The 25,072-nt window shown below is 40.6% G+C and overlaps 1 protein-coding gene across 2 annotated transcripts in view; it reads right to left on the reverse strand.

The window, feature by feature from the left end:
• The window catches only part of LOC119738693 (potassium voltage-gated channel protein Shal-like), an 87,685-nt gene that overhangs the window by 11,452 nt on the left and 51,161 nt on the right, over nt 1–25,072 (reverse strand). For both annotated transcript variants that reach the window (XM_038213621.1, XM_038213622.1), the window contains exon 4: nt 23,610–23,699. In XM_038213621.1, the coding sequence (XP_038069549.1) occupies nt 23,610–23,699 (90 nt within the window). The remainder of the gene's footprint in view (nt 1–23,609; nt 23,700–25,072) is intronic.

The following is a 25,072-nucleotide window of genomic DNA, read 5'->3' on the forward strand; positions in this document are numbered from 1 at the left end:
CCTTATTGGACAGATTAGTTTGGTAATTTATATGATCTTTGATAAACAAGTGAATCGGCCCCAAAGGTGTGCTAAGAATACACCCAGACGCCGATAAATAGGAATACTAATGAGACCAGACTTTTGCGGTGATCTCATATATTTGAACTCTTCCGGGTAGTTCATATTTACTGGCTAGTTTATTCAACGCACGAATCTGCACCAAGGCTGACCTAAATGGGCCAATGTACCCCGTGATTCTGATGAACTCGTAGTAGTGGTCATAAGTTTCATTGGCATTCAACCATAGATAATAAATCCTGTCTTTTGAGTACGTTAATCGGCTTGTTATTTATTTGGACAAGCTTTCCACATTTCATGTTGGTATTTAAAAGAGTCACAATAAATGAGGTCCCGGCTCCAACGGCAACCAGTTAGCATGGCGATTCCACATTCCAACGCTTCGGTAATCTCAAATATGTTTGTTGTTAGTTTTCACACGTCACAGTTACGAGCGCATCAACTGCGTGTGGTTGACCGTGTTGACAGTCCAAGTATAAATAGACAGTCCCCATATGCAGTTCCAAGTGTGATTTACAGAGAATAAAACCCACAACAAAATTAATCCCCGACCTGACTTGGGAAGTGATCTTATTTTATGGATTTGAGGAGTTGATGAGCAGCAGTTAAGTCTTCATTATATCAGGGTAAAAAGATTAGCAAACTCTTTTCAACATCTGAGAGAAGGAAATGGAAAGTTAATAAAATATCTTATTCTGCTCATTTTTCCACGTGGGATGCATGCAAAGTCTCAAGAGTTAACCAGTTCGAGCCGACTTTCTTTTGACAGTGACCAGATCAGGTGCGGGATTAGTTTTCACGAACCTCGATCCCAGGCGAGTTCAGGCCATGATATGCGGGTAGCACACCCTGATTTTTCTAGCCTCGCTCGCTGCGAGCGGGTTGCCGACACATATTTCCGGCCTCGCTCGTTGTGGGTTTATCAGTCATCCGATCTGAATTTCGGACAACTTTTGCGTGTATAAACGTCCTCCAGCTTGAACTGGTTAAAGGGGGATAAATGTTTTGATAATTCATTTGATGATCAATGATGTATGGATGGTGACATCAGAAGCACGCACTTGAAACATGTACAACTCGATCTTGAGAAAATTCCACTTCTTCTTTCTGCCAAGTTACATCACCGTAAAACTTGGCAATGACATACTACCACAGGATATCCAAACTTGTGACCTGGGCGCAATTTCACGGTGCTGCTAAGCACAAAATTTGCTTAGCTAAGTCTGGCTTATAAAAGCAGGTTACCAGCCAAAACTCCATGTGATTTTCATGCTTAGCAAACAACAGCTGAACACAAATCAGGAGCAATATACATCACGTAGAGTTTTGGCTGGTAACCTGCTTAATTTATAAGCCAGTTTTATTGGTGCTAAGCAAATTTTTGTGCTTAGCAGCGCCGTGAAATTGGCCCCTGGTTGGGGTCTATGTAGACATACTTGACAAGACATCAGAGCTCATCAGGCCACGGGACAATCATCTTTGAAGGCATCATCATCATTCTACTCCTCTTTTCCTCCCCTCCTTCAAATCTTTCATGGCACCTCTTCGTGACAGACGATCACGGAATGCGTCAGGCTGTAATGAGCATCTGACGCATGCTTTTACTGTTTCTGATCTGGTTAACATGTTAAGAGCTTGGTTGCCTTCGAGATTACCGACTACCGAGGCAGCCCCCGAGGCCAGGTGTGCATATATGCTGCTGTGTGGTGGTGCTTGAGGCTGTGGATATGCATGTTGTTGGGGCCCATTCTGGGACTTGACAACCAAACCACAAACATTGCAGATTTTTTAACCTGTTCTGCCCAATATGTGTACAGTGAGTAATAACCACGTTGTTACACATACCATGCACTTTCTCAGTTGAAGTTCATCAAACACTGCTAATGCACATTAGTTTGGCTACGATGCAGATGAATTTGACAATAATTGGCATTGTGCAACAAACCGTAAGTTTGTTCGTCAACATGAAACTCTGGATGCTCTGACAGAGGTCATGCAATCGCAAGAGGCCATGCCCATAATGAGACTGCCTATAGAATCAGCAACTTGGACCTTCACAGTACAAACTGTGACTACAATATCTGTCAAATTTGGCATTTTCTGGTTCTATTAATTAATTAGTCTCTAGTGGTCAATTTCCCATCGTTGGAATTTACAACAAAAAGCACCAAAGTGGCCTCAACGTCCACAGAAAACAAACGAAGTGTTAGACTTCCTGGCACAAGGCTTCCGTCCCATGAACTTATTCCCAAACTCGAAGAATCAGAGTGATGAATTTCCTTGCATATCCCGTAGAAGGAAACAGGATCCAAACGCTGAGATGCTCAAGTGTTGCCACAGAGCTCAGGTATCTCAAGAATACCGAAAAGCAAAGAACTCCTACACGTCCCAGACCAGACATAGACACATCATGTCATTAACCTTCCTGCTATTTAAACAGTCAGAGACAATCAAAAAGTCACTTCAACTTCCCCTAATATAGTTTTAACAAAGGCTAGTCACCAGCAGTCAGATCATATGTCAAGCAAGCACTGTGACTAGTCAAACTGGGTCAACAGACAAAGAAGGCAAGTTGTGGTCACAGCTGTCTTATCACTCACCCGGAGTCAAACTTTGTATCCAGTTACTTAAACTGTCCCAGCCAGTCAATCCTGCTTTATGTAGGCTGGGAATTTTTAACTGCTGAAAACAGTCACTTGTTTTTGACTGAAAGGATCGACTACCGGTACTTGGCACCGTTAATCTTAAATTTAAAAAAAAAGATGGTCTGCAATTTCTAAGATTGATCCAGTTACTTAAACAGTCCCAGCCAGTCAATCCTGCTTTATGTAGGCTGGGAATTCTTAACTGCTGAAAACAGTCACTTGTTTGGTTTTGACTGAAAGGATCGACTACCGGTACTTGGCACCGTTAATCTTAAATTTAAAAAAAAGATGTTCTGCAATTTCTAAGATTGATTCTTGCCAGCACATGTCAGGTTCCAAAAATCTCTGTTTCAGACCCCGGTCCAACATGGAGATTTTAGGTAGCGTGAAAGCTTTACCTTTCGCGTAGTGGAACAGAAATGGTTTTGTCATGATTCATACTGATGTCTTTTGTCATTCTGCAGCTCAGCAGTACTAGATCTCATACCAGCATATTTAAATTTGGTAGGTTTTTGGTTCGTGTTTTAATGAGTCAGGATTACAATGTTTACGTACAATATGAGATGAGAACAGTGAGCGTTATTTCTCAACTATACATGCTATACAGCAGAATTGTACAAAGAGAATATGATTATTCTTGTCCGAGACGACAATCAATTTTGGATGGGTAAATGTATGCTGAGACCAAAATTGAACTTGTCAAGGTTTAGAGTTGCATACTGTTCGTTCACGCATTAACCCTCCAACTGTTTAAACAGTCACAGACAGTCAAAAGTCCATCCACTTCCTCTGACATGCCTTTTACACAGGCTAGTCATAAACAGTCAGATTACATTTTCAGTAAGTACTCTGACTAGTCAAATTCAGTCGACAGACAATAGCAGGAACCTGGTGGGCACTAGCTGTCTGTATCAATCACAGCTGTATCAACTTACATAAACAGTCACAGCCAGTCAATCCTGCTTTATTTAGGCTGGGAGCTCTTAACTGTTGAAAACAGTCACTTGATTGAGTTTGACTGAAAAGACAACTTGTCAAAAAGAATTCATGTTTGCATAGGAGGGTTGGTGTTGGTAGTGCATGAATTTATGCATAATACAACAACAAATGTTACTGCAGAGGTATAGTTAAAGACCAGCCCATGTTGAGCGGGATACAACCAACTGAGCAGAGCGGCCACCCAGAGCAGTGCAGTGGAATTAATACGAACTGACCCATTTGACACTTAGGGTTGGCTAAATGGGTCATTAATAATACCCCAATCGTAAGACATAGAGAGGATCCCACCATCTGAGCTGATAATGTCAGACAGCGATAAGGGGCCTGATAAGGGGAAAGGGGCTGATGTAAAAAAAGGTCGTTGCAAAAGATCTTGGGACGTCAGTCGTACGCATCAATCAACCGTATGCCAAGCTGATAACACAGAAACACCATGCATCACTCCACTATCGCGAGACTTGGAAGCCCGGTTTCTGACCCATTTGGAGGTTGGAGATAAAGCTAAATACCGGCGATCAATCTATGGCTTTGGTCTCTTCTCTTCAAGGATTCCAGTCAATTCCAGGTCCAGTGAAAGACAAGGTTTCTGACTCGCACGTAGACGGGGCAATTCCAATGGAGGATTTGGCCATTCCCAAAGACAGAAATTACTTTTGAATAATGCAAATCCGGTAGGATCGGCTGCCTGCAATGGATGGTCAGTGACTGCTCAATGAAAGCAGTTGATTGCAACTCCTTGTGAAACACTGCTGTAAACTAACCAATTTTTGAATCAAGGAATTTAAGTACGAGGGAATGTTGGTGTTTAAATAAATTACCATGGCTACATGTACATTTAAAATATTTACAAAGTGCACGAGGAACTTTTCTTAATGCGCCGACATTGCACATGAGTACAATGTACAGTGGTAAACCGGTACGCGCATATTATTAACTTACCCATTGCATTAAAATAAATAATAGATTTACCATCTGCCAAGAACGTAGTGCGTACATTCTCAAGGGATTTTATCTGTTTACAAATATTTGTTACTGGACGGTTACAAAAATGTACGTGCAGCATGTACAAATGAAAAAAAGTATAAATTTATTACCAATCTATCATAATCAAAAGAATACATTAATATGTATTTTTTTTAAATGAAATTGCTTGTTTTATGATGATTTAAAGAAAGAAAAAATGTGATTCAATGCTTTATGAGATCTTATGCGAAATCTCAGCAGACACGTCAGACCAACACGTTCGATATACTTGTATGACCCAATAAACGACGTCACTTAACACTCAGCTAATCCTGTCCATTAATAGTTGATAAACATACAGAGAGTCAAAACAAGCTCCTAGGCCAGCTTGTCATGCAGTCCTATCCTTCTCCCCTCTCTTTTCAGCCCATCCCTTGATGGTATTTGACACGCTGACTTTAATAACTGTCACCCTTTCACAGGTACGCGCTCGTGACTGTGTCAAAAAACGGGGCTAGTGCAACAGTGTCCAGTGACTTGACCAGTCCAAACCTCCCCATGTTTTCATCTGACCTCGGCAGGCGCAAGCCCCGGCTCCGACCTAAAGGTGTTTCTCCCCGAGTCCCTCCGGCCGGGGGATATTGAGTTACAGGTACTTGAATCTTATCAGGACGTACTTGGAGAGATTTTTGCTTGATGTATCACGTTCTGGTGAGCATGTAGAATGATGAAGCACTGCACAGGTGATATCCTCACTAATGTGTGATGTGTCATCCACAGATTTTTTTTAAATACTCGGTCTAAAACCTTGACGTCTTGGTTCGCAATTGGGAAGTTGTACGCGGGTGTATGTGAGCTGTAAGAGAGGCAGGTTATGGGTTTTCCCATTTTCAGCTATCCGGTTCGTAAGAGTGACGCCATTTTAACTTAAATCACACCTACTACACACACGGAGTAGCATTGAAAATCATTGGAACCATTGGAACTAGAAGTAGTCCAAAGTAGCGTGTTTAGCCAATGGGAGCTAGTGGTATGTGCGCATGTACATGTATGTATGACGCAGTCACTTACGAACCGGATTGAGCAAGAAACACTGCCAGGCAGTCTGATGTGCACGCAAAGCGAACGTCCCAAAGTGCAACAGCCAGGCAGTAAGCAATGCATGTACAATGTAAACTGCATATCAGTTCATCCATTACTAAAGAAGATCCTTACGACTGTCAAATGGCTTCCTGGCAAATGTTTTCTGGCCAGATTGCGAGCAACATGTACAACAGGCATGTACCGGTACATATTTAATACATGCCTAATTTGTTTTGCAAAACAACTTGAAGATTGTTATTTTGAAAACATTTTATAACTAGTATCATACATGTACTGGAAATTGTTTCCAATTTGTTTCAACTGAGGCCTCATTTGATATTTCATGCATTTTTGTCATTTTTGTCAAATTAAATGCAATATTTGCAAACATCAAAAAACAAAACTTCCAAATTACATGTATTGCGAAGTACCTTATTTGACTGTAAGTGAATAGTCTCAAGCATCCTGTGAAATCATGGCACCTGGTGTGCTGTCGCTTTTAAGAAAAGTGGTATTTTTGTAGCAATTCCCAAAAGATGGTTAGCCTGACTTTTTCAAATACTGCCCCCAATTTACCGATTGTCCACATTTTGTTTGCAATCAGTTACACATCCGTGAACATGAACGGGTGCAAGCCAGCTAACGGACAATTCTTAACCTGACAATTCCAGATGTCTATAAATTGCTCTGTTTCGTCTGGGTCAGAGAACAAGACTACAACAACAGCATTTCTTTCTTGGTTTTTCCAGCATCTATATGCACACACAACTTTATAAACAGGTCTGTGTAACAATGTTTGCTATAAAATACTAAACCCCAAATCCATCCATTTCAAATTCTGAAAATTACAGCAAAAGCAAATGTTGTATATTAATTTACCTTTTAAATACTGAACTAAAAAATGATATTTTGTATTAATGAATACAAGTTAGTTCTCTTGGAGTTAAATTTTCAGAACCCAGACAGAAGATCCACTTCATAGCAACTCTGTGAGAAATATCAAAGGAAGTACATCAAATGACTTCTTATCTTCACGTACACATGCGATTACTGCCTGATGCCTCAAACAGCAGCAAAAATAAGTCATGCGGTGAGGGGGTCATTACTAATTCAAGTCTAATTACTTTTTACTGACGTAAACCAAACCAGCTCATTAACGTAGCCATGCCTGGAATTTACAAAGACACTAGGCTCTCCACAGACCTTGCCCTGTGTATCTGAATGGCTGACTGCACTTCCATTGCACTTGATGCTGAAACAACATCTGTTTTGAACTTGAAGACGCTAGCTGTTTTCTTAGGTACATGTATCTTACATGCAGGTGTAACTGTTAAAACCTAGTTTAAGTCTTTCAAAATGTGGAAATTACAATGTACAAAATCTTACACCAGAAACAGCTTTTGGGTAAGAAATTTAACCCACAATAACCTAATCCACACCCCTATAGTTCCCAAGGACTACCTTGCTAAATACAACAGAGTCTGTTACAATGTACAAAATCTTACACCAGAAACAGCTTTTTGGTAAGAAATTTAACCCACAATAACCTAATCCTAACCCCTATAGTTCCCCACTATACCCTGCTAAATACAACAGAGTCCGACGATTACTCATATGAGTTTCCTGCTTAATCCAACACAGTCCAGCACAATCCAACATGCCAAGTTGATGGGTACCTGAAAATAAGAATGACTGCATGGCCTGCTGAATCCAATAGAGTCCAACTTGGCGTTATTTACCAATACCCAACCGAACCCGACTATGAATGTTCTCAGCTGAATCCAGCCGATTTCAACAGGAATACGTACAAGGTGTTTACTGCTCAATCCAACGGAAATGTAAAATAGTTGTAAATCCTCTTGGACTGAGCAGGGTTATACAAAAGTACACACATCCATGCAGACATCTTCTGAAAATATCTGCAGAGAAAATCCTCAATCTCCTTTGAGGAGGTGGAGGTTTCACAGAATAAAACCTTAAGTTCAAAACCTACTTTGTCCAAAGCTTAGTGATTCTAATCAGACCAACTCATAATCTCACCAAGTCCTCTACCGTTCTTCACGTACGTGTTTCAGAACATGGGGTATAAAAAGCATGAGGAGAAATGAGTTCTTGATAGGAATCTTTCTCAGTATAGGCACGCATAGAACAGATGTGTTCTAATGCTTTCGCCATGGGTCTAGGAAGCAATGGTCGGTTGTCCGTAGGCAATGTATGGGGCCCTCCATGGCATTATCTGTACAGAAGATACCGTACATACCGACATCAGAAGGCTTTAAGATCTGACAGGGAAAACAGGCTGTACACGTACTGAATGTACTTCAAATTTTCCGTGCACCCAATCAAGGCCCATGGACAGCCTAAAATCTCAGCCCAATGACTTTTACTGTGAGGCTAAAAAAAAAAGATGAACCATGCCGAGTTGAACTACTGTACACTGTACCGTACAATTCCAATCAGCAATGGAGTATTTCCATTTGATTAGAACATGAAAGGACTTTAAATAACAAATGATTCTGTAGCCGGAAATGAAGAGCTGACGCCAAGGTACATGCATGTATAAGGAAACCCATTTCATGCTCTACGGACGTGATGAGCATACATCTGTCCAGAATCGACACAAGAGGATTCCAACTAGATCAATGTTTAACAGCCTCCAGACAGTAATTAAACCGCGGACAAGACAACACCCATACAAAAAACATCATATGGAACTCTACTGCAGGAAGTTACGAGTAGATGGTGCCCAGCCTACTCATGAGAGCTGGAGTGTGAAGGACATGGCACATGTGGGCACTGACGTGCGCTGTATAGTGCAGAGTACCGGTACACGTACACTGGTACATGTACCAACAACCAACTTTCATTTGGATGTGCACATACCGTAGCGTCTTCGCGGACGAAGGAACCCAAGCGTAGAAACACGGAGGCAATGGTGCTCAAGCGTCCTTCGAACTTCCGCTCTGTTTCATTGTACGTACTTTTGTGAATGGGCTCTGTGCACAAGTACCCCCTCAACGGTAAGAAAAGGAGAGTCGGGGGAGCTAGATCACTGGGAGAGACATTTGAACGCATCATTGACGGCACCTGACGTCGCGCAAAGATGCTATGGCTTTATGCACATTCCAAAAAAAATAAACAGTTGTGCGCACAACACAGATGAGATGTCAATTTGAAAAAAGAGTTTTGAAAATTGGATGAAAAGTCTGAAAGATGCATATCTTTCTACACTGATAACGGGTAGTGCCTTTCTCTCAGATTCCAAAAGTCTGATTTAATTCAGACAAAAATGATAAAAAGTCCGAAAAATCTCGAGCCTGGTACTTATACACTTTGCACTATATGTGCACGAACCAAAATGCCCACTTGGTGTGTCCTGTCCACTGGGTTCTCAAAGTGGTTAAAAATCAGTCTCTCTTGTTCTTGCACAGAGTCTATACACGTTCATACATGTACACAACCATGCTGTATTGAAGTTGCTGCTATAATTGTAACATTATCTTCCATGCAGTCCTTAGGTTGCCTATAGATGCTTTCAAATGAAATTGGAAAAATACTAGATTACATTTTACATGCCCTCCTAGTTTGTACTTAACCGATTCTTCATGATTGTGTAAATGTACCGGTACCAGTTAACTACATTCCCACTGGATAATTTGAACAAGCAAATTTTACAGTTTTTGATTCGAAAAGTGAGATCAGCCTATAAATACATACATGTACCGGTAGTACAAGAGGGAAACAAGCTGAGCTGGGATACATACGCCACTGAACAAATCCTCAACTTACATTGTGTTGTGTCCAACAGAAATATAAAAAATGACTGAAAAAATAAACTACATATTATCAACAAAGGATATTAAACCAGAATTTATAAACTATGAAACATTCTGTTAACACTGATCAACCGAGACAGAACGGGGCTTTTGCTCACACAGGAACATTCTGCTCCTGAAACAGCATGTGAGGATTGTTTCAAGACTACCGGGCAGGGGTAAAAAAAAACAAGAAGTACAGTCCCTTGAGAAAAATGAGAACAGACAAGAAGGAACGTTAGAGAAGGTTGGATAACTCCTGGCGCAAGTAATGAAGAAAAGAGTGTGAGAGAGTGATGGCCAGCGGGACGGGGAAACACGTTCCTGCCAACTCCTAACAATCAGTGATGAATCAATCGCAGAGTGCCTCCTAGGCCGCGCAACCACCATCAACTCCCCAATTCAATCTTTGCCTCGATTTGCCAGTTAAGATTCATTCCCCTCCTATGCACCTGCAACCCAGTATATTCCCTCCTCAAAATGAGAGACAGAGAGCAAAAGATTAACTTAACGAAAAACGTGCCTCACGTCTTTCTCTTGGCCTCATTTCAATTCTAGTCAGGCAGAAATGATTTCTTGCTCTATTTTGGACGGGTAGAATTGCTCCTTTATTTATATCTTTTTCTCGGCTATTCAAGTTGGCTCTTGTGCTCTTGCTTTCGGCCCCGAGGTATGAAAGATCGAGACGAAACGTGACTAACAAAATACGGGTAGCGAGTGAGATGTACTACATACATGTAGCAGTGAGAATTTATGACTGCTCTCCAGCATTTTTCATGAAAAGAAAAAAATGCCGCAGGATCGTGCACAACAAGGATACAAAGAAGTGCTTTTATGACAAATGCCTCAACCTTGCTCGAGATACCTCTGTATGAATTGCTTTTTATGAATTCAATTGAAAATCGGGACTGGGAAAGGATTTGTAAAGTGACAAATCCACGAGACCACGACCTTGTACTGACCCTTACTCATCGCTCCTTTACATCTGTACATCAAAAGAGTGCATAAAAATGTATACATGTGCAAGAATTTGTTTTGTTCAGGGGGCACACAAAAAGGCACACAGCCTCGTATTTTGGAAAGTTTGAAAAATTATATACAGAAGGACTTGCTAGATTCTCATTAAATGCTCATCAGCAAGATGACTACGACTGAATGTAAAACACACGTCATCGATTAACTGCTCATTACATATGAAGAGAATGTACTAAACTGGCATTCATGCAGTTGACGTTTTTACACAGTGATGGTGCTTTTTATAGTACTTCGTCACCTAAAAATGGGGGGAAAAAAGAAGCGAGGTAGAAGAAAGTAAATGAAGCAAGGGCTTGTAATAACACCGGCCGACTGAACACTGCTGGCCCTTTCCACCGAAGTCATCTGCATCAATGGAGTCATCCCTTAACCAATTTGTCGCACGCTACTCGGCCCTTCATGTGCAGTTACAGGGGAAAATCATTGTCATCCGACTTATAGAGAGAAACTGGAGGATATGCTCAGGGTAAAGAAAATGTGTTCCCGATACTTGGCCGGGGCTTATCGTCTCCCTATTCCGGGAGTGATGAACGCACATGGACCATTATTTGCTTGCTTGTGGAAAACGTGCCGGAAAGCCTTCAGGAAATAATAGGATTACTGGTAACCCAACCCTAGCGAGCTAATCAGTAACAGCAATACGCACTAGCTAAACATGTGCAGGGCAAGCCCGATTATTATTTTCTCCAAGGAAGGAGAAGCAATTGATGCGCCTACATGTACATTGTACACTACTAAATGCCAAATTTAGATGTGCCAAATGTTTATCCTAAAAACAAATTCTCAATTCAGCCATGATATTAACGTTCATAATTATTGGGGGAAAAAACACTGCCACTCCACACAGCATTCCCACAACTGGTTATCAATGTGCAAACCTTGGGTTATTTACTTATTTGTCATTGACAGGCAAGCTTATAAGTAAAATTTAACAAATTTAGGGAAAAATTCTTCTACAGTTACACAAAACGTGATTTACGGCAAATTTGGGGGCATTTTGCACCCTGGTGTGTGGAGCTCAAGACCAACTATCATTGTTACCTAGGCCAGACTGCCAATAAATAATTGCCCTGTCCAATGCCAACAAACATGTCTTAACAATATTTACACTCCTAGCCAATGCACTTCATTGGTACTTATTCATATCAGTGAACTAGGTTAATTCGACTACGGGTCAAGTGGTATTGTCAACGGAACCGATTGTTTGGAAGCAATTGTTCGGTAGCGTTGCCTGTCCTCAAGTTTGATGTACATGTACGGTCAAGCTTCAGTCTTCCTGCCGAAGCTAAGCAGGGTCCAATTTTCTGGAGCTACCGGTACTCGCTACAGAAATTTGAGCACAGAATACATTTACTTTGCTAGGCTACCAGCCAAAATGCAATGGGCCATTGATCCACGGTAACTCATGTTACATTCAGAAGTGGTCCTCCATCAACTTTGTACTATTATTCCACAAATTCCAAATATTTCAGGTAAATTTATTTTTCTCACAGAAGATCCCTTGAAGTTAAATGACTGAACTACAAAAAACACTCATGTTACAGTTTGTCCACCCATCTTTGATACAATATAAAACATATACACGAAAATTATTATCTCACAAAAAAACTCTGTTGGCATAAATTATAAACCTTTCTTTCTGCCTGAAAACAGAAAACTCACTATAACACTTTCATTCTGCATGAAAAAGTAAGGTGCCAAAATGACTCCCTAAAATCCATACTAGCTTTTACCCCATACCCCACATTTTTTGACCAAAACACAAAGCATAATTAACGATATCCCATCTCACTGGCACAACACTCAATGAAAGTTTTGTTATTCCCTTTAATTTGATACCACAGATAAGGCTATGATGCTTGTAGTTCTGAAGATTGCATTACATTTTCCACTTTTCAGCGAAGTCCACATTGTCATGATTCCGGATTTCTGCTAACATGCATCTGCTAAGCAATACTTGCAGCTTAGCAGCACAGCTAAAAGCCTGTTACGAGTTAAGCAACGACACAGACAAGCCATTGCCAAGGTTGAGATGCACTCGAATCTCGCGGGACCGAGTCTATCGACTACGTCCGGTCCCGGCATGTTTAGATTATTTACATGTATCCCAGCATCCATGGAATAACATAAGTCTTGGCAATTCATGACGAGCACGCGTAACATGAATGCTTACGTACTTGTGCATGCTGGAAAATCCATTTGGAAATAACAGGATTACGCGCAAGCCCCGCTATATTTTGATAAGTGCTTGTGCAACGATAAAAATGATAAGCTGTAAGATGCTGACAACTTGGTCAGAAAGGAAAAATATGACGGGGAACAAAAAAAACCAGGGCAGATGTATGTCTTAGCTTCTGCATCCCCGAAGACCTGAATTCAATTCAACATTTATTCACAGTTGACCGATAAATGCTACATGACATAGATTTTAATCAAATAAGAGCTGAATAATGTCGTAGCATCGCAGGGTAATAAAAACAACCTAATCTCGTTTCGCGGTATCTCAAATGAATGTTGGAGAAGCATAGAGAATTTTAAATTTACTGGTGCACAGATTTACATGTAGTGAAACTTTGCCCATCAAAAAGCTAATTTTACAAACCAAGAAGCAGTTAAACAAAAAATAGCTTAAATGTAACGTACAACATTTGCAAACATTCAAAAATGAAACGGCCAAAATTATGAAATACATGTATCTTACTGACTGTAAGCAACCTGTGAAATCCTTGCGCCTGGTATGCTGTCATTTTCAAGAAATGTGGAATTTTGCATCAATTTCCAGGGATGGTAAGCCGACCATTGTTGGGGAAAAAATGCCTTTTTATTCAAATACTGCCCACAATTGATCAGATTTAGTTTATCCACACTTTGTTTTGCAATCGGTTACATGAACGGGTGCCAGCCGGCCAGTCTGGTTCCCAGGCCTGACAATTCCCTTACTGACTTAGTGTATTAATTGTTCTAGTGTATAAATTGTTCCAACAGGTCAGTGGAACGATATTTACTATAAAACTGCTCACCACCAAATCCACCCATTTGCTGAAAATTACACCAAAAGCAAATGATGAATATTACCTTTAATATACCACAACTTCAAGACTTGTATCATTTATAAATCTTTTTAATAGATGCATGTACATGTACATGTACCAAAATATAATTTGGATGCACGCCCATGTCCCTACTCATTATGTGATGTTTTCCTACATGATAACCGTGTACATGATGTATATGTGTGCATGTATTCCTGTTTCTGACTATAGGAAATCAATGGATAAAACAAGTTTCTCCACATGCTCGTCCCACTTAAGATTCTATTGACTTGCTGGACATTACTGCCGCGATATTGAATGGGAATGTTTTATCTGTGACTCACTCTGAGGATTTAAACATGTCTGTCATGTTTAACAAGACGTACCAAATATTCTTAATTTGCTTTAGATGACACTTCCATGAGGGACCTACATGCACAAACTGAGGAATATTAATTCGGACCTCCTACATATTTCAAGACAACTGTGTAGAATCGAACTATTTAAAATTCAAAACTAGGTCTTGCTAATAACATGATGACAATTACCAAGATATTTGTTCAAAAAGCTTAGTTTAAAAATTAAAATAGTGCTATTGCGAGATTGGTGGGGGCAATTCGTTCCGAAGAAAAAATGTTCCATAAAATCTCAATTCATAATCACTTGCTTGCCTTCAGTCCCAATTAGCAAATGATTGTGTCAAACGATTCAATGAATTTTTTTTGAAAGCTGTCCAATATACAATGTACATACTGTACAAACAGTTTTGTGTTTATGTTTGTCTTGTAATACCAGTCGAAAAGGCAATATTTGAGATACACATGCCCATCTGTTTCAGCTGATCAACGTTTATCAGCAGCTAAACCATTAAGGAAAATTGCATCCTGCCGATATATCAAACCAGTTTTATGAAAGATATTTGCCACAGTAATTTATGACATTTTGAGATAATAATTCCAGTGTTCTCTTCTTTCCACTCAGGGTTCTCGTGCTCCAGTGACTTGGTAATCCACTCACGATCAATCTTCCCCCCGATAAATTTGGCTATTTTAGAATTTTCATCCAACCTGATATGGCCCAAAAACTCTTTCAGACCTACATGTACGTACTTTGCAATGATTGATATCTATATGAATAAGGTCTAATTACTTTGGTTCACTCAGCTACATTGTTGATATGTACTGAAATGACAGCCAAAAAAAAACAACATTAAATCCCAATTCACTGGTCTAAAAAGAGCACTCTTTTTGTCCATCTTCTTATGAAGTCGGTGCAATTATTCTCGCTATTTTAGAGAATAATTGACTCTCGGCTGAATGAGCTCATTGTTAATGACTGCACGGCACATTTTTCATGAGACGAGAACAGTCACACATGAGCCACCTCCAAGAGCGGGGACTGTTAGAAAATAAATAACATCAAAACGTCACGTACCGTGCATTATCACAAGAAATTACAAGCCTGTTTTTAGCATTCAGGCCACCAGAGTCGATGGTGTATAGGCCTAATCATCGGGCTGCGTAACCTGGCCATTCGGTATCATTACAGAGAGATGAATTGTAGATATCTAGATGAACCTTAAACGGGATCTCACATTTGACATTTTGGAACCGGCGGGGTTATGATCTGTCTGTTCATCAGTTTTTCTCATCACATTCTCCCGACCGGACAAGGGAACACTTAAAATGACGCCGGCCTCTGTATAATTTCTACTATTCATAGAACCATCAAAACCTTTACAGAAAATATACAGTACAGAGTGCCGAACAAGACTTTTGCAACAAGTACTGCCCAAGTCGCTATGAAGATGCCCAGGTTGTAATTAAGTTACACGTATATTACCCTCAACCTGAAACACATTGCCACCATATGGTTCTATTTCAAAACGCCTATTAAGCAGACAAAGTCCCACTGTGCAAATATCAGATCCGTACAACGAAGGCATCCGAGAATACATGCTGCCGTCCGAGAAAAAAAATATGCTTGAAATTAGAATACATTTTGATGACTTTAGCAAAAGATCAATGGAAAGAACAGGGGCAGGCAGGGGGAGATGAAACGAAGAAGGAAAAAAAGTGGGCGGCCGATGCAGTGTGACAGCGGACAGACGAGAGGAAACTTAATATTCTAAGGTGGTTACCATGGTGATAATGACGTCAAACTGGGTGGCCGGCTCCCATGAGTCATAGGCTCATCAAACGCAGCAACGTGTTTCTGTCTCATTAGGCTCCAGGAGATATGTATTATTCATTTTTCAATTAGGCTTGATTAGAAGCACCATATACACCATTGTTTTTTTTATCTTTTTTTTTGGCGTGTGGCATACACCAATTTACAATCTCTATTATTCAAGGAAAATACACCCCAAAAACTAACCATTAGAAAAAGTTCTAGATAAATTAGGTGATCAACTGCCTTTTTTCCCTTCGTAACCTAAATATGTCAAATTGTTCCGACAGTTGTACTTTCATGGCTGCATCATGTACTACAGAACATGTACAAACTGTCCTAAGAAATTATATCTTTACATGAACTTGCAGCTATGGTATTGTTCAGTTCTGGTAATTTTGTAAACTTGATTTGCTTCTTCCAACAGATGAGCAAATTCTTTTAAAGTTTGTAAAACTTGAAAACAAAATTGCTGATTTCCTTGTAAAACCCATATACTCCACAATAAATGGGTCAATGATTTTTTTTAGAAATTTGTACCGGTAGATGTTAAGGATAAAAAAATAGAAAAGGTACAAATTTTGGACTGTGTGACACTTTGAGCTGGGAAAAATCTGTGGATGTCACTCTGACCAACTACATTTATGCAGGAATGGCACTAACCTTCTCGGCAGGCTGCATGCTGACCTTCAAGAGTTTGCATATTTTAAGAAGCACAAGTGCATGGAGGTCTAAAGAACCTAATTAAACTCTGCACTATGTCATTAACATGTACCGAGTGAAACTTTCCTATCCACTCCGAGGCATATCGGTTGCATCAAAAGTTTGAGAGTTGTAGGGCTAACTTGGACTTGATATGCAATTAGAAATGGGGTGATCAAGTCAAACATGCCCGACCTAAACTGACTGCCGATTGGGGCTTGTTTGTGCCTGCTCTTGACAAAGAGCTGTTTAAAATAATATAAAGAGGTAGTGGAATGGCTGATATTTGACCAACTTTTACAGAAGAATTTTGAGGTAATTTTCTCATGGAGGCTCTGAAGTCATGCGTGAAAGTGACTTTTGACAAACAACCACACAACTTTAACAAATAAAAGAGCAATCAGACCGTTCACATTTTTTTAATATTTGAGTTAAAAAATGCTACTCGGATATTTAGCTGATGATCGAATATAGGAATATTCTGTATAGTCGGCATATAGCTCTATGATATATAACTCTCTCTCAGACTAACACTGAAACAAAATCATTAGTCATCAAATTCACTTTGACATCTGCATAAAACAAACATTGTGATGAAATGTTCAGAACATAGCGTTTTGCAGTCACCATAATATCAAAGTACTCATCGCGAGCCTAAAATGCCTTTAAAACTGAGATGAAGAGAACGAGTCATGTTTTATTCAGCCACTGATGTTTGCTACAAGTGTTTGCCAAAGGGTTCCCATAGAAACCATCCAAGTCCTAAAAATACATTCATGTACACGTGTGAATAAGGTATGCAGTGTATGTTATAAAATATGTATAGCCATGTCCATACATATTCATAAACAATATGGCTTGCTGCACTGCCTAAAGCTCAGTGCATACTTTATACAAGTTTCATGACAAACGAAAATCATTACGGTAAATGGTAAATCATGTAGAGTAAAACCATTCAGTTGTCCCATGTAATGGTTTCCAACAACAACCTCACTGGGGGAGGGGGGTGGGGATTTTGATTTACTTTTATTCGGAACACGTTTCATGTACATGTAATGCACAATGGGGGATCCAGGGGGGCGGGGGGGGGTCAACGGGGGCCACGCCCCCCACCCCCCCAAAAAAAGAACCCAATTTTTTGTTTAAGTGACGTTGCAATAAAGGCAGGCACTGCGTACACAACCATCTTTTCCTCTAAAAGATTTGGTTAAAGTGGTCAGAAATTGCCTCAGATTGCACCACAGAGCATCTAGAAGCGGGCCCCCAACCCCACGCCATAATTTTTGGGACCCACTTTTTTGGGGGACCAAATTTGTTTGGCCCCCCAAAAATTGTGTTCTGGATCCGCCCTTGGTAATACAGGACATACAAAAAAATGGCCAGATGTGTAGAAAATTGTAAATGAGAAACTATTTTTTTTTTTCTTTGGGGGATGGTGGGGAGAAGGAGAAGAATGATACCCTGGCGTAGGTGCCTGGCATCGAAGAGGGAATTACAGCTTCGGCAGAGGAGGAGGGATGAGTGATAATCCAGCAAGGAATTGCCTACAGTCCTAGTTAAATCCCTCTTTCAAACCAAATAAAAGCCCCTTTACTCAAAGGGTGGCTTTTTTGAGGGAAAAGCCAGTGCAAAGCATTAATTTTTTTGGTTCACCCAAGACTCGATACAGTTAGTCGATTGAACTCACTTGAGAATTTGTGTGTCTTCTTGTTTTGGTTTGCGAGAATATTGACTTTGTGAGTAGATTCAGGGCAGTTAATTGATCCTATTACGAGACAAAAATATTTACAGATTACTCAGTTTATTTATAAATACAGAAATGAAATAACCGCCATTATCATAAAAAAAAAGACTAGATAAACATGGATTTTTTTTCCACCTTCAGATTTAGGAAAGAAAAACAGAGAGGAAAGATCTTGGGAAATCAGAGAGTAGTTGGAGAGATTAAAGTCTGTCCAGGCCATTTGACCACAATTGAATCACCTCACTGACTAGGCAACAGTGCGGTACTTAGACCATCAGGCAGACGGGGCAATGCAAAGGTCAGTGATCAGGAAGGGGAACTGTACGGCGTTTTATTCATTTATTTACTTTTTATGAATATTTTTTATTCAGTCTCAAACCCTGGTAGTGGAGTATAATAAAATATGAAATCCCTGTGCAAATTTCTACAAAAATTAAATTCTTTCTTTGTAAAAGCAATCGTTGTTGGCATAAATAAATAATTGAAATGATTGTAGTAGTAACAATATTACAAACTCAGATTTATGAATATTACAAACTCAGATTTATGATTCTCAAATTTGGCTTGATTTTGAATTTTACAGATTCTCCGAGTCTGATGGATTTTTCAATTGCAGTGCAGAATGGAAAGATTCTCCTGTCCATGACAACCTCAATTTCAGAACCTTATTTGATGAAGAAATGTGACAATTATTGCTTGGGTAAAGACAATGCAGAACTAGTGCAATAATATGAAGCATACATGAACATAAAGTGATTCAACAACCCCTCATTAATTGGCAGAAAACTTTGGTTGTATTAGAGCTGTTGAACAGGGCTATAAAACGCACATAAAATAGTATCTGAATTTAAGGGCACATTTGTACGTAAAAAAAGCTGAAACTATTGTGTGTGTGTTTTTTGACAAATTAACAGTTTAACTCCAACCTCACAGAGTGTCCACTTTTCATAAAAAAGCTCATCAAAATAGTCATTATTCACAGTATAAGTCAGAAAATGAAAAGGAAATGGAGCGAATTACATGTGCGAAATACATGCCACTGCTTTGAATTTTTTATTTCATTTTGATTTTCACAACAGATTGTTGGCATATTATCCTCATATTATCATCGTTATCTATGCGCAGCTGATTCCTCCTCAGAATCATGGATGCCACCAAGTCCGATCGGAAAAGGGTGGCCCAGGAACCGCCAGACTGGACAACCTTCCCACTGGGAGTGGGGGATTCACTTTGAATCAGTGTAAAATTGTTCAGGTTCCAAGTAGACACTTTTGAGGATTGATCAATGCGGGCATTTCCTGTGAAAGGGTCGACCCTAAATTTGCAAAATAGACACATGCGTACTTTGCACACAGCAACAACACTGAAGAAGAGTTTGAAGGAATGAAACAAGAAACTAGAGAAGCAGCTGGATCCTGTGATCATAAATGACTGTTTCTCCGGCAGCATTTGAAGTGCTGGTACTCCAGTTTTGCTATTAAGTATCCATTTGGAGAAGCTCATTTTGCAATTAGATGGGAATAACTTGGTAATTTATTGCACAGCACTTACTCTAAATCTGTCAGGGGCTGAACAAATATGCGATAACCCAAATTCCACAGTTAGATACAAGCATCATACGCCAAGTGAAGTCTTTTTGTAACCTCTTGGTTCTAACTTGTAGATTCCAAAGGCACTACGTATCTGTATTCTCCCAAAGTGTTGCATCGTAAACAAAAAAGTGCCCTTAACACTTCATAATGGGTACATGCAACTATGACTTATATAATCCGAGAAAAAAACAACCGCTCAAAAATATCCCCTAAGCCCCAGGAAACTGTTTTCCACAGTAATGGACAGATAATCCACTGTAACCCGCTTGTTTAAGCCCAACATGGATGCTCCATCAAATTCAGAAAATTACAACTGCTGAAAAGGGGGAAAAACAGCTACTAGGTGAAAATTGGAATTGCATTAATAAACGTCATTTTGCATGTGATTGAATGTCATGGAATAGCCATTCGGAACTGCACTCCCTGATGTTCCAATAGTTGGCCAATTACTCGCCGGGGGCCTCAGGTGCCCTGGGGTAGTGTTTGCAATCAGTGCCTCATTTATGTGTTGTTTTGGATTATTCAGACACTTTTTTTGTGCGAGTTTTTTTTCGCAGGATCATCTAACAACATTTCACTTGCAAATCGGCTCAACAAGATTATCCACTGACCCAGAGTATATATGCCTGGCTGTCCCTTGACATATTTTCCGACTTGTTTTTCTTTTTGCCTATGGAAAGTGAACTTTACAAAAGAATACATGAAAAAGCTCTTCCCGACTACAGTATTCTAATATATTTCATGAAACTGGGGTTTGCACTTTGCACATCTTCCATTCAACTCGTAGCCAAGATGTTAGATCTTTTCCTAGTCATAGAATATCCATCATATATACTTGCTTTTTTCAGAGATTATCTTTAGCAATCAAGGTATAGTCACGAACGAAAACTTGGAAATTGAATTGATGTTCATGTGATCCTCTTTAATTCATCCTGGTAATCGCAATGTTTAGGCATTAATATCTAATGTACATGTCAACTGAAATTCAACCACTGTACATGTAAGCTGATTTTTTTTGGCTGTGGGTGGCAACTGTCCAGAGAACATTTTATCGTTTTTTTTTCTCCCTCTTTTCATGCGAGTCCTGACATCCCGATGGAGAAAGGATGAAAAAGGATTGACAGCCTAAAGCCGAATCATGCTGCAAGAGTCAACTTTGAATCATAAACAGGGTTCTGGGGTTTGTTCCAATCTCGGCCGTTACAGAAATAAAACGACTGTTTTCAACTTTCAAGTCGGGGCAAGTTTTCAATAAAACATGTTAAAACATTATTGGATACAAAATTACCTATATGTATGACGTACTTGCGTGTACTCTGTATTTGTTCTTTATGGATCAAAATAGTACAAAGAAGCAATGTACTTCATATGAACCAAAAAAAAACAGCCATGTGTAATGTCACGTACACACTTCGAAAGTGCTCATATAATAGCCATGGAGATTGCGTCACAGATCCCTAATATATCATACAGTGCCATTACAGTAAACTACAGCCATGACCTCATACAGTTGGCACTTTGTACATGTATGATGGGTAAGTTATAGAGCGTGCAAGTTAGCCCCCCAAACAAGCCAGATTTTCAAGAATGTGTGACTTTTTGGGGTTTTATTCACAACGTAGTTTGTTTCCTGCCAATAAATTTTGCATTTTATTTAAAACATTATTGAAATATTGCGAATTGATGACCATACTGAACTTACAAATTTAAATTAACTCCTAGTCGCTGGATCATGCACATTACTATTGGGTATAACGACAACCCTGGGATTTTTGTCACTACATTAGCAAGTGTTTGGTGCCAAGATGTTCAAATAAAAATGAATGTGAACTGGTGAGACTTGCATGCTGTCTTCTAACTAGAACGGCGAAGCCGCCATGGCTCGCTGTCCAAGGCAGGAAGGGAGGCTGAAGGTAGGGTTGGGGATGGGCATGATGGAAGGGGATCAGGATTCTTGTTGATGTGCCTAGGTGTAGGGGTCAGTTTTTAAATGTCAACATAAAAAGTCAACAGATTACCTAATAAATACATGTGTATATAGGTTAGCTGTCACTGTATTATGGGGGAGTTTTCCATTGATAGGGTAATTAGGACCCAGTTGTGGATTTTTGCAGCCCTCACAGTGTCTTCTGCTCCCCATACTTGTATTACCATGGGAAAACTCTTGTGTAGTCGCCACAAATGCAGAACAAGAATGGGTATACATGTACATGTAGACACAGCACCATCACCACCTCCCCCAAACCTTACCCCATCCCAAAACCTTACCCCATCCCAAAACCTTACCCCATCCCCAACCCGCCCCCTCCCCCTCCCCCACCCAACCCCCTACCCACACCCATTCCATCCTCCCCTAATCATCCCCACCCTATCACCTACACATCCAAACCCCACCCAAACTCCAATCCCTATCTCCTTCCCCCTCCCCTGACCCGTACCCTTCCCTACCCCAACCCCCTACACCCACCTACCCTATCTTCCCCTATCTGTCCTTACCCACCCCTACATATCCCCACCCTAACCCTTACTCGAATTCCAATATCCCGCCCACCCCATTCCCCCACCCATACATCCCCACCTGACCCCATGCAACCCTACTCTGATCCCTATATACTGCCCCCTCCCCTTATCCAACCCCTACAACAACCCATCCCTACACATCCCCAACCCAACCCCTACTCCGATCATATATCCCGCCCCCTGCCCAACCCCCTCCTAACCCAACCCCTACATCCATGCCCATCCTCTCCCTACCTGTCTCTCCCTACCTGTCTCTCCCTACCTTTTGCCACCCCACCCCTACAAATCCCCACCCCACCCAAACCCAGTATTCCAACCCTCTCCCCACCCCACCCCACCCCAACCCGCCCCGCCCCACCCATCCTATAGCTCCCCTACTCATCCTACTCACACAAACCCTAACTCCAACCCTATACCCCACCCCGACCACACTCCACCATCCCCTACCCCATCCCTACTCCAACCCCATAAACTAAAAGATCAAACCAGAAGCTCATGCACATCCCCAAAATGCATAGTGTACATGTACATGTTATACCGGTATACACACATGTACATGTTATACCAGTATACATATGTACATGTAACAATTAAAAACTTTAACATTTCCTTGAATTAAAGTTCCTCAATAAAATCATAAAATTTACTGCAATGATATGAACCTAACTGAAGTTATAGGCCTAGAGATGATACCTGACAACTGCATTTAATTTTTTTCCCCAAGTTAACTAAAACCAAAAACTTTAACATTTTTATCTGAACGCGGACGGCCGGACAGACGGACGGACGGACGGACGGACGGACGGACGGACGGGCGCCCGGACAGACGGACGGAAATTGGTATTACATAGGCTCGCATCTGCTTCGCAGCTCGCCAAAAATCATGTTGGCGTGACAATTAACAATAAATTTAAACCCCCTGAATTTTTTATAAAACAAAAAACTGACTTTGATGGAAAAGGGGACTAATTACATCAGAAACACACAACCATTAAAATCATTGGCTTCTATAGGAAGTAGTATTCATGAACTTTTTCTAACAAGCTCTCACGAAGTCCTAAGCATGTATGGTTACAGCTGAGCTATGTGGTTGATCATCAGTGAAGGACAAACCCTGATATGTTGCTTAAAACTAAACACAATATCAGTTTTTCCATTGATTTCTCACTCTCTCCCTGAAGTACCAATCATGCGATAAGTTCTGATGTTTTTGTAAATTTATGAAGCGGAAGCAGCAATTTAGGACTTACCGTTGTTTTCTCTAGACAGCTGAGCAGATGGTGATGCTGAGATTCATAGGCACTGTACTTGCTGGTCAGGTCTTCAAGACTGCAACCGCTCTGGGGAAATAACGACAAAAAGAAAACTTGATAAAACGATCAGTGGAAACAAGGGGGGATTTAGGATAAAAACACTAAAATATGTCTGCACACAGTAGCCCTGAAGATGCAAAAATTAAAGTAAGTGGGAGCAGGTACCGGGTATCCGCTCCGTTCACAAGTACCCCCTCACCGGCAAAGAAAGTACAGTTGGGGGTGACCGACTGACGCCATCTTGCCTGTCTGCAATTTTGCCATGACGCGCGGCCGTACCAGTACCTCTGCGTTTGCATAATACAAATCCCCTGGTGTACATGTACGTGCATTACACACAAGGAACGTTGAGCGTCAACCAGCTAAATGTCCCGCCCATTGGACGTCGTTGCTAGGTAAAAGGGCGCCCTCTTTCGTTGGCGCACGGAACCCATAGTACCCATGATCATATCTTTCATAGGCAGCACAGGTGTAAGGTCTTGCTGAGGCAGCATTTCTACTGCATCCTCCCCTACTTTTCAGAAATGTTCAAAAACATTGGCAAAAGGATACATTTTCACCAGGGTATTGTGTATATAATTTCGGCCAACAAATCATGTACTTATACGTGTGAGTAAGTAAAAAAAAAAGTAAAGTCTGTCACGAGCCAATGTGGCCCATCAGGCCAGCATTTATCTCCGGTTTCAGTAGCATGAAACGACTGAGAATATTTCCACTCCCCCTGGATGGGATGCTAGTCCATCGCAGGTTAATGATGGAACCCACTTATACTCCTGGGTGGATAGTAACAATTGGGGGTGAAGTGGCTTGCCCAAGGACACAACATATGACCAGATGCATTCGAACCCCTGACCCTCTGATCATGAGTCACAAACCCTAACCACTAGGCCACACTCCCCACATATACGTGTGAGTAGGCCCATTCAATTTATTTTTATTTGGCGGTAATCCTTCAAGCCAATCCATTCCTAAGTCAGTTTGGATTATCGGTCCGGCTATCTGAAAATTCACCTGATTATCAGCGGCAGATACTCAATTAAAGCAAATCAGCCACCCAGCTGTCTCTGTAATGAACACAGCACGCCATCCGGCCTGGCTAAGATATACTTGATTAATTAATAATGCTGGTAGAGTAGCAGTACATGTTTCATTTGAAATCACATGTACTTTTTGTACCGGTACATACCGTACATGTACACAAAAAGAGCTGTTTAAATCCAGTAGTCCACTACTGAACCCATCCACATAGGGACGGAAATTGGACATGGCTGAAAAGTGGTAAAATTATGAAATCTTCAGAACTACCGGAACAAGCAATACAACAACAAATGTAGAATCAGATTAAACGGGACAACAAGACCTTTTATTTGAGCGGTGCGCCAGTGAAATAGAAAGAGGTT

The sequence above is a fragment of the Patiria miniata genome, unplaced genomic scaffold (assembly GCF_015706575.1).
Source record: "Patiria miniata isolate m_02_andy unplaced genomic scaffold, ASM1570657v1 HiC_scaffold_3, whole genome shotgun sequence".
Lineage (NCBI taxonomy): Eukaryota > Metazoa > Echinodermata > Asteroidea > Valvatida > Asterinidae > Patiria > Patiria miniata.